This window comes from Arachis duranensis, chromosome 10, assembly GCF_000817695.3.
Source record: "Arachis duranensis cultivar V14167 chromosome 10, aradu.V14167.gnm2.J7QH, whole genome shotgun sequence".
Lineage (NCBI taxonomy): Eukaryota > Viridiplantae > Streptophyta > Magnoliopsida > Fabales > Fabaceae > Arachis > Arachis duranensis.
Genome location: NC_029781.3, coordinates 21,556,573 through 21,567,087, shown reverse-complemented (window position 1 = coordinate 21,567,087; position 10,515 = coordinate 21,556,573). Strand labels below are relative to the sequence as shown.

Genomic DNA, 10,515 nt, shown 5'->3' with positions numbered 1-10,515 from the left:
CCTCTATTTATTTCTCTTATAAATCTTCCCATTATAAATTCATTAGCAGGATATGGAAGTTTTGTTATATACATACTAAGATAATGATTTTTATCTTCTTCTTTTAATTTGTAATAATGTATTCTATATTCACATATATAAGATTCCACATTACATAGATCATATATCTGGATATTAGCTAAATGGTTTTTTGCTTCTTGATATTCTTTATTATAGACTTCTTGTCTATGATCTATAATATTTTTTTCCAAAAAATTCTTTATATAGAATTATCATTATATATAATATCTTATCATAAGCTGTTGTTTTTGTTGCTAAATCTTCTATTATTTGGTTTTCTATTGATGTCATATAATCTCTTATAGTTCCTTTAGTATGAAATCCTATGTAATTCCAAATGTCTCTTCCAGATAATTCACTAAGTTTTGGATTAGTAAAGGCTTCTAATAGGAAGGAATTCAACCAATTTTCGAAAATTTCTTTTTCATTCTTTTTACAGTCTAAATCAAGCATTCTTTCTCTTTCTATTTCCTGGATTTTAGGAACGTATTTTGATGGTATTTTTGTATATTTTGAATCTTTATTTATAAACCCCTTTTTTAAAAGCATAATTATCAAAACCTGTTTCCCATTTAAATTGAGATTGATTATCCTTAGATGTTCCAGCTTTATTTTTTACTTGTATTGGAATTGCTGGTTCTTCGTCACTTGAATAATCTAGGATGTGTTCTTCATTTTCTATATTTTTAGAATTTACTAATTCTTCTTCTATTTGAAATCCTTGTTCCATCATATTATTTTCTTGAGCCATTTTTAATTGTTTAAAAAGTATTGTAACTTCTTCTAATTTTTCTTCAATATTCATAATTTTAGTGATGGTTTTATTTTTAGATCTGTTATGTTGATTATATTTTGAAATTTTTCTTCTTTGGGATTCTCTTTTTCTTTATTTCTTTGAAATTTTATGGATACTAATATTTCTTCAAGCATATCTACTATAGAATTTAATTGTGGGTTAAAAGTATGATAAAGATGTGGGGAATCATTTCCATGATAACATTTCTTAGAAATTCCGTGTGAAAAATAAGTTTTTTCAGGTTTTTGAAGTCCTTCAATAAAACTTATAGTAAAATAAAGATTTTGAGAAAAATCATTTTGTATTGATTTTAAGAATTCGGTGTCATTACAGTTAACATTAGTTAAAATCATTAATTTTTGGTCTATTAATTTTGATAACTTGATTATTTCTTCTCTTAAATCTTCTAATTTACTTTTTTCCATTAGGTGACGTTTTTCTTTGTGAAGAGTTATGGTTTAAAGTGTGGCTTTAGAAAGTATAGTATAGACAAATCTTTAAATCTATACCAACTTTGATCTGTATACTAAAATTCTCCTTGCAAAAAAGAGCACTAACAAGGAGTTGCGATACCATTTTATTGACAACCCACCCATAGAACTTAAAAAAAATTATGGCTGATGATTTCACAAGGGCTATCCTACCCCGTTTTGTCTATGAAGTGTAATTTTTTTTTTTCTTTTGGGGCTGTTAAGCCCCCTTACTTTACCAAAAAATATAGTTCTCTCATGTCCAAAAACATAATAAACTCTAGTTCCCCAAACATCAAACCCGCAAAAACCCACCAGGCCACCCACCCCTCAGTGTCTCTGTCTCGTCAGTTGTCACTCTCCCACTAAGCCAAGCTCTCTCATCTCTCTCAGTGTCGCTCTCGCACTCAAGCTCTCTCGTCTCCGCTCTCTCTCACTGCCTCCGGTCTCACCCTCAAGCTCGTCGTCGCTCTCTGTCTCGTCACCGTCTCGCAGTCAACGCTCGCCTTCCCTGCCCTCCTCGTCGTCGCCGGCGGCAGAAGCAGCAGGTCCCGGGGCTGGTCGTCGTCGTCGCTCTTTGTCTCGTCACAGTCTCGCACTCAGGCGCGCGCCTTCCCTGCGCTCGTCGTCTCCGGCGGCAGAAGCAGCACGTCCCGGAGCCTCGCCGTCAGCTTCCTCCTCGCCATCAGCAGCTGGTCCCCGATTTGGTGAGTTCCCATAAATTCCCCTGTTCTTCCTTGCTCAATTTTGTTGTTGTAATTCATCTTTGCACCTTGATTTTGTTGCTGAAAATATCACTGAGTTGAATTGTTTACTGATTATCATCACTGAACCTTGAATATGTTGCTGTCTTGTTGAAAAAATCACCTAGCTAAAGCTGAAATATCAGTGAACTATATTTTGTTGCTGAAAATCATCAATGAGTTGAATTTGTTATTGTTTATCATCACTGAAGCTTGAATATGTTGTATTGCTATAATCATTTAGCTAAATTTTTTGTTTCTGTAAATCATCTTTTGAGCTAAATCTTTTGTTTCTAAAATTTATCATAGTTGGATTTGTTGTTGAAAATGAGGTTCATGCTCTCTGCAACTCAGAATAAAATTGTTTAGTTAAATTGTTGTTCCCATGCTCGCTGTTTTTCTTGATATTGATATGTGAAAGTTACACAAATGTAGATATAGATGCAAATCAAAATGAAGGAAATGTTCGTCAAGCTTCAAATTTATCCTATGAAGATATAGATGCTGACTTTGAGATCGCCCCTTGAATTTGATTTACTGATTGTGTTATTTTTTGCTCTTTCTTGTTTATTTAAATTGAAAAAGTATTTTGTACTAGTGACTAGTTTATTATCTATTTTTGCATTATTAGTTATCTCTGATTGTTATTAATATGTTTGTAAAGACATACATTTTAAGTTTTAACTTTTGATTTTATTTTTTTTTAATTTTACACTTTTATTTAATTATGACCGGATCAACCAGGTAAATCAATGACTTACTGGTTGAACCGGTGACCCGGTCATATGATCGGGTCACTTACTGGTTCGATTCTGATATCTGTGCTTTCTTTTCTTCCCTTCAGGTTCCGCCCTTTGCTGTCTTTCCCTTTCTCACTGAAACAACCCAACAGCGGCATCTCAAAGTTTCATCATGCTTACAGGTCCCCCTTTTAACTTCTCCATTATACTATCAATTCATCGTTTCTTAGCATGCAATCCAATTGTTTGATCAATGTCCTAGCTCAGGTGAATTTTATTTTAAATGGTATTCTACATAAGAAGAAGAAGAGTATATAAATGGTTGGTTTAGTGTGTTATAATTACTTTACAGTGGCCCTTTTGTCGATTCTCCAAGTTTGTAGCATTGGCAAGTTGATTGATGGATCCTCAAATCATTTTTCTAGAATTAATGGGGAATTTTGCAATGGGGATTCATGGCCAAGTCAATGCATTTGTTTTCATAGTGTATGATAAAAGAACCAAAAACAATAACGTATTGTACTGCACTAGTGAAATTTATAAGCTTGTAGAGTCTTGCTTTTAACAAACTTTTAGATAGTGGGTAGGACATGAATTGAAGAAGGGTGTCTTATCATCATTTTATTGGTTTATCTTGAGATGATAGAATTTTTTGAAATGGTGGAACTTTGCTTGACATTTGCCAAGTGATCCTGGTTTGTTCTTTGAATCCTGGATTGGTACTCTAGAATATAATGATTTTGTATTTGGATATATAGGCTATTTTGGTTTAAGAGTGTTTGATTTTTTTTTCGGGTGTGGTTTGAATAGATCATAGGAGCTCCATTCAAAATGATTTGGTTAACTTGCAAGTGACATTTTGGTCTCCTCAGTAGGCTTCTATGTTTATGACCGTAGCTGCTGAGTACTGATGTTATCTTGTGCTTGGTGTAATTGTTCATCATGGAAAGCATTTGACATTGATTCAGTCATGTGTAACTTGATAATAGGTCCAGCTTTGGTTTTGTGGTGATTTTATACATGAGTGATTCACGATGGTGTTTCTGATGTTTAATGTTCACGATTGGACTGTTGGAATTCATGAGTCCATCAACTAGAATTGGCTGATTTCCTGTACTTTTTGGCTCCTCCATCTATCTTGGATGAACGCGGTTGATCTATACTTATCAATAAGATAGTTATGGTTCTTCTGCTTGACCCTTTGTGTCTTCATTCATGGTGACTATAATTTTGTGTGATGTTTATGATGATGTAATCTCCTTAAAAATATAAATGCTCAGTTTCTCAATATTTATGATGATGCTGTTTTATGTATTTTTCAAATTTATATGTAGTGTATATTTTAACTAGCATTTTTAATCCATTTCCTATGACAGTATATCTTTTTTTTTTATATAATCATGCTTGCATTTATTTATTTATTTTCTCAGCTAACTTGAAAGATATGTTTTTCCTTTTGTGCAGGTTCAAACAGTGGCAGTTACTTGCAACTTAGGGCTACAAGTTTCAACAGAAGGCCGATTCTTGGTAATCTTACTCTTTGCTAAATGCATATATATATACACTACATTGTTCACTTCAAGAAGTTGTTAACTGTTATGAAAGTATCTCTCGTGTTTTCGGGAAACCAGATGAGCATATTTCTTTCTTTGCTGAGTATGTAACATATGCCTTTAAGTAGGTTTAAAAGGAGAGAAGCTGCTGTTTTCAAGCACTAGGTGGTGCCCGAAGTTTAAAATTTCCTGCAAACTAACAGAGTTGGGAAATAATTTATGCTCAACAAATGATCTTGAAAAGAATCAACCTTTGGTTAAGATGTGTGGCATTACATCAGCTAAAGATGCTGCTATGGCAGCTGAAGCGGGAGCAAATTTTATCGGGATGATCATATGGCCAAACTCTAAACGTTCTGTTTCACTTTCTGTTGCAAAGGAGATATCTAAAGTTGCTAGAGATTATGGAGCCGAGCCTGTTGGAGTATTCGTCGACGATGATCTAGAAACAATTTTAAGAGCTTCTGATGCATCAAACCTTGAATATGTTCAGGTAAATTTTTTCTTGGCATTTACATATATTCCATGACAAGTATTTAATTTCATAATCTATTGGACTATGCAGCTTCATGGACATGGTTCTCAGTTAGTTTTTCCGTCCTTGGTTCAAGAAAACCGTGTAATATATGTTCTCCATGCAAATGCGGATGGGAGCCTTTTAAACACAATTTCTGATGAAGATTGTTCTCTAGTTGATTGGGTTCTTGTAGATAGCGCGAAGGGTGGCAGGTATGGATACAATTTCTATTGGTCAATGGCAATCAGCCTGTTAGATAATCTCTCTTTTCTTTGCTTCTGCCTCCGATTTCTTCCTATTAATTGGTACTTTGACAGCACTGAGATTAAAACCTTTCTCATGCAAATGATTCAAATTGGTCACTACTAGATGACTCTTATTGGCTTTTCTGCTCAAATATTAAACTCATTATACGCTGGTGCAGTGGCGAAGCATTCAATTGGGCTCAGTTTAAACTACCTAAAATTAGAAGCAAACACGGTTGGCTCTTAGCAGGAGGAATTAATCCAAATAATGTTTCCGAGGCTCTGTCTACCCTCAAACCTGAAGGAGTGGATGTTAGTAGCGGTATATGTGGCTCAGATGGTATCCAGAAGGATCAATCAAGAATAACTTCCTTCATGAATGCAGTCCATTCTGTAAAGTATTGATTCATGTTAATTTATTGTGACCTTCGTGACAGAAAAACATATCTGCATGATACTTTGTCACAGTTTTGTACATTTGAGTCCAACTTTATCCCCAAAAGTTTCCATTGGTAGAGCTGTTTTTCGGCATGGGAATACTGTAATGCCGGGAATCATAGATAGATGCATGCTTTATTACTTGAACCAGATTCAAAATGAAAAAACATGTGAAAGGATTAGTTCAGAGTCTTTTTTATTTCATATTGCCATTTATGTAGACAACACTAAATTAGATGTGAATAGAAGAATTCGTTTTTCCTTATATTATCTTTGCTTTTCTATGGAAACATGGGGTTATGTTGGCACATTTTTCAGACATATCCTCATTACAATGCTTACTTTTATGGTTTAAGGTTAAAGTTAACCTTCTATCTGCAGAGCTTGACACTATGAGGATGCTCAAGTGCAACTAAACATGGTCATAAAAAGTGTATTCCTTTTAAAATGTAATCTCTTTTTTTCTTTTTTTCTGGGTATAAAAATGTAATATCAAACACAGGAATGTTGTTCTACCATCTCAAGTGACTGGATTTTAACGAATTGGTATAGCTGAATTAACTGACTGGCGACAGTTTTTCCAATACTAACCTTCTTCTTGCCAAAATTTATTTCATGATCAGTTTCTTTCAAAAGCTAGTGTGTTATGTGTGGTTAGATCATTAGCCTTAGTAAAAAGTAGTATCTTGCAATTATGATATGATAATTGCAACATGGCTATATATTTTTCCTCATTTGTATAGTTCCAATCATCAGAAATTCAGAATATACATATTCAGCTTTTCTCACACTATTATTCATTTTGTTTTATTTTTACAATTTTGTGACTTATTTAAATCGTAGCTTGTTTGGTACAAGTTTGGTCAAACATCTGCCGCAAATGATTGGCTAAGAGTGAGTGGGAAAGCCATATAAAACTGCAGAATAAGTGAGTTGGTAAGTGAGGCTGATTCTGATATTGCTGGAGTGAAGGGAAGTAGGACCTACATAAAACCGAAACCAACCAATCAAGCTGCATTTGGAGACAAATTTCGGGTGTATATGAGACATGGTTTGTGGTTCACCTTATGGCTCTACCTATTCTACCAGCGTAAAAAAATAATATGCTAAATCAGTCCTTAAAAAATTTTAGTCGAAAATCGATTTAATAAAGTAATAAGTAAAATAAAGTAATAAGGGCAGGAACGAATAGCGGGAATCAAACCTGCTGCTTGGTTTACATAAATTAAGTAAAAAGGATAGAGCAGTAGCAATAAAATGCCAGAATATTTTTCAATTCATCCTATTTTATATAAATGTCAGAATATTTCTCAATTCATTCTTTCTCATTAGTTTTGGGATGGAATATGATTTTGAAGGATGAACTGGATAGTTCTAGTAAGACTTTATTTTTGAACAAATTTTGAACAAATTTTAATTTTTAAATTAATTTTTTATTTTTTATTTTGTTAGATAAATCAATTATCATAAAATTTTGATACAAAATTAATTAAATCAATCTTTATCGTTATTTAATAAAAACATAATAATCATAAAAAATTTTGAAATTTTTTAAATTAGTTTGTTTATATAGACGAATAATTTAATATGAGAACTGATATAATAATTAAAAACTGTTGAAAATTAAAATATATCTGACAATATTTTTTAAGAACTAATTTAAGATATTACAGACATACAAACTCTTTTTACAATTGAATTCGGCGCTAGACACAGACTTATTCTGTGTGAATTTTATACTCCACCCAATGGTAAAAGATTGTGTTGGCTCAGTGTACCCACGTAAATAAGAGCAAATAACAATCTTTCACTATTGGACCCATTGAATTATTTGCTCCTTATACCCTATATATATTGATGAAGAGTGCTAAGGATCAGTAATTTTTGTAATTTGTAGTTATTAAGTAATTATTAATGATGTTTTTAATGGTGTGAGATTTTAGAATTACTTATTTTTTTTTATTGATCACATGCTGACCATAATTTAATAAAGTTAGTAACTCCTAAACTTTTCCTATATTTATTTCTTGTTTAAACCTCTATTAAATTAGATAAGAATGGTTGGTCATTTTGAATACTTATTTTTATAGGGTTGTTCATCCTTAACACATCTACGGATGGACTATGTTTGGATTTTACCAATGAAGCCTAGATATATTGTTGAGTTGTTGTGTTTGCGTATCGAACACATTTTTATTGATACTTGTTCGATATATATGTCTGTTATAAAAAATAAAAAGAATTTTTTAGAATATATTTAAATACATCTAAATTTCATCACGTGTTAACATATTTAGTCTTATTTTTAATATGTGTATTTTTGAAATGAGTTTAGAAATATATATTACTATCTATTAAAATAAAAAATATTTTAAATAGTTTTAATAATTAAAAAAAAGATATTAAAAACAATTAAAAAAATATTTTATATTTCGTTCAACAAGCGTGTTTATTGTGTCTAAATTGTGTCTTAATAAAAAATAAAAAATTCTTTTTCAGACACACTTGAATATACCTAAATTTCATCATGTGTTAACATATCCAGCTTTATTCTTAATATATATTCTTGAAATGAGTTTAGAAATAATATATATTATTATCTATTAAAATAAAAAACATTTTAAATATTTTTAATAATTTAAAGAAAACATTAAAAATATTTGAAAGATTATTTTATATTTTAATATCAATAAAATATCACAACATCATTGTAATTTATCTTTAAAATATTTTATATTTTTTATATATGTTGTGTCCCATGTCTTATAAAATTTTAAAATTCATATATTCGCATATTCCATATCATGTCGTATTTTGTGTTCATGCACCATAAGATTTTACACTTTGATGTTGCCACTTAGCTACTGTGATGAATACATCTGAAAGTTTGTGATCATGAAGGTGGGGAAGAGATTTGGCAATAACTGATAAGAGAATCCAAATTTCATATGCTTCTTATAGCATTTTTTGCCTTCAATTTCATCCTTATAAGGTGTTTTCCCTGAAAGAATTAGGTGAGTTTTTATGGTGTCTTTTATTATGGTGCTTAAATTGCTTAACTTACTTTTAAAAGTAAAAAATAAAATATTTAAAATAAAAAATAAAAGATTTAAAATTTATAAATATTATCTATTTGCCTTTTTTAATAAGTGGGCACAATCTCAAAAACACTATAATATTTACCATTTATTATTATTTTCTAGTATTTCTACCATGGTTTTGCCTTAACTTGGAAAAAAAGACATGCCTCCACTATGAAAAACCAACAACCAAAGGAAGTGAAGGTTGTCGTTACTTCTTGGCAAGCACATAACAATAAAAAGGACAAGGTATTGATTCCTTCCTTAGCTTTTACTTTTCTCCAACATAAAGACCCTAATGATTCCGGAATTTGCTTTAGAAAAAGCATTACCAATTTCATTATCCTTAATAAAAAGGATATGATTTATATTTGTCAAAACACAAGTAGATTAGTTACTATTTAAAAGAGTGTTATCGCGAATAATTAATTTGTTGATTAACAGATTATTACATGCACAAAATAAAATTTAAATTCTCGATATTTATTTAAGTTGATTAGTGTATGTTATAATTAAATAAATAGATAAATAAATAAGAATAAAGAGTAAGATTCATATGCAACCCTTAAAGATAAACTGATAAATATATAATTAAAAGGTAAGAATATAATAAAGCAGATTGTATGGTTGCACCAACTACAAAGATGAAATGTGATGAGCAGGTGAGCTTTGAGAAAATTGACCATAGTGGTTTATAGTTTCTACGGTGATAAGATTTTTTGCAGTTGACCTACTTAGATTGAGATTCTCTACATTTTTTTTTCCCCACAAGAGATCTCTATTTCACAAGAAACTGAGTTCTAAATTAACATAGCCACTTAGATTGAAACCCTGTACAGTTTAAACTTTAAAGGAGAACCCCCGCCCGAGGAGGGGGACCATATAAATAGTATAATGTCAAATGAGTACATTTATCAATACTTTTTAAATTTTATAATAAGATGAAGGTTGTATATTAAAAAATTTATTCTTTTAAGCAGACGGATTCAAAAATATTTTTATGAGAGTTAATAATATATATAATATTAAATAAAATTTATGTAAATAAATTATATAATATAAAAATCAAAAGACAATTAACAAAAAAATTATCTTTTATTTTATTTTCGAGTCTACTCTTCACAATATTCACAGCTGAATAAGATCTCTAAGTTGTAGTAGTTGAAACATGAAAAGTTAATATCAAACGAATCAAACAATTAATCAAATAAATGATACGTAAATCATTTAATTCAACATGCTTAGGAATATCAAATTTATAATATTAAGCTTGCATTCTAATGTGAAATTTTTTTTTATCATTAAACTTATTTGAATAAAAATTTTCTACTATTTTATTTACTTTTTAAATATTGAAAATTATTAATATTTAGACTAAATTTTTATTTATACTAGACTAAATACTGAATTATTTTAAAAAAAAAAGTTTATATAACCCCCATTCCATCCCTGCATCTCAACTTTGGCTCAAAAGCTTTTTAGTAAAATTTGAAAAGAACGGCTTAAAAGAAGAATACTTAAATTTTAGAAAAAGTGATCGCTATTTCACAAAAAATAAGTTCAAACTTAATATATTACACCACATTTTACAGTATATAAAATATAAGCCACTTTAGTGTATAATATAAAATGACTATATTTATCAATTATTTAAGATTTTATCCAAATAATATAAATTAGATACAGATATTTGAAGGCGCATTAATAGTAAAAATATTTTCTCATTCAATTATACAAATAGACTTATCTATACCGAGATCAATTCTTATTCTTAACAATTTGACTAATGAAATTCTAATCTAAATTATATATGATTGATAATAATATATTTATTTTTTGTCATAATTTTATTTATTTTAATATTTTATCACAT

General features: G+C 30.2%; 1 protein-coding gene across 2 annotated transcripts; it reads left to right on the top strand.

The window, feature by feature from the left end:
• Positions 1-1,650: 1,650 nt before the first annotated feature.
• On the top strand, positions 1,651-5,768 carry LOC107469449 (N-(5'-phosphoribosyl)anthranilate isomerase 1, chloroplastic). 2 transcript variants are annotated; one of them, XM_016088819.2, is made up of 6 exons: positions 1,651-2,033; positions 2,914-2,991; positions 4,274-4,336; positions 4,491-4,855; positions 4,928-5,091; positions 5,304-5,768. In XM_016088819.2, the coding sequence occupies exons 2-6, from the start codon at positions 2,982-2,984 to the stop codon at positions 5,527-5,529; spliced, it is 828 nt and encodes a 275-aa protein (XP_015944305.1). In that variant the 5' UTR covers positions 1,651-2,033; positions 2,914-2,981; the 3' UTR covers positions 5,530-5,768. The 2 variants fall into 2 exon arrangements, with proteins under 2 accessions (XP_015944305.1, XP_015944304.1); XM_016088818.3 differs by having other exon boundaries at positions 4,488-4,855.
• Positions 5,769-10,515: the final 4,747 nt, after the last annotated feature.

Coding starts and splice junctions, on each gene's coding strand:
- LOC107469449 (XM_016088818.3), top strand. Junction 4,856..4,927: donor CAAACCTTGAATATGTTCAG/GTAAATTTTTTC, acceptor TGGACTATGCAG/CTTCATGGACATGGTTCTCA. Junction 5,092..5,303: donor GATAGCGCGAAGGGTGGCAG/GTATGGATACAA, acceptor ACGCTGGTGCAG/TGGCGAAGCATTCAATTGGG.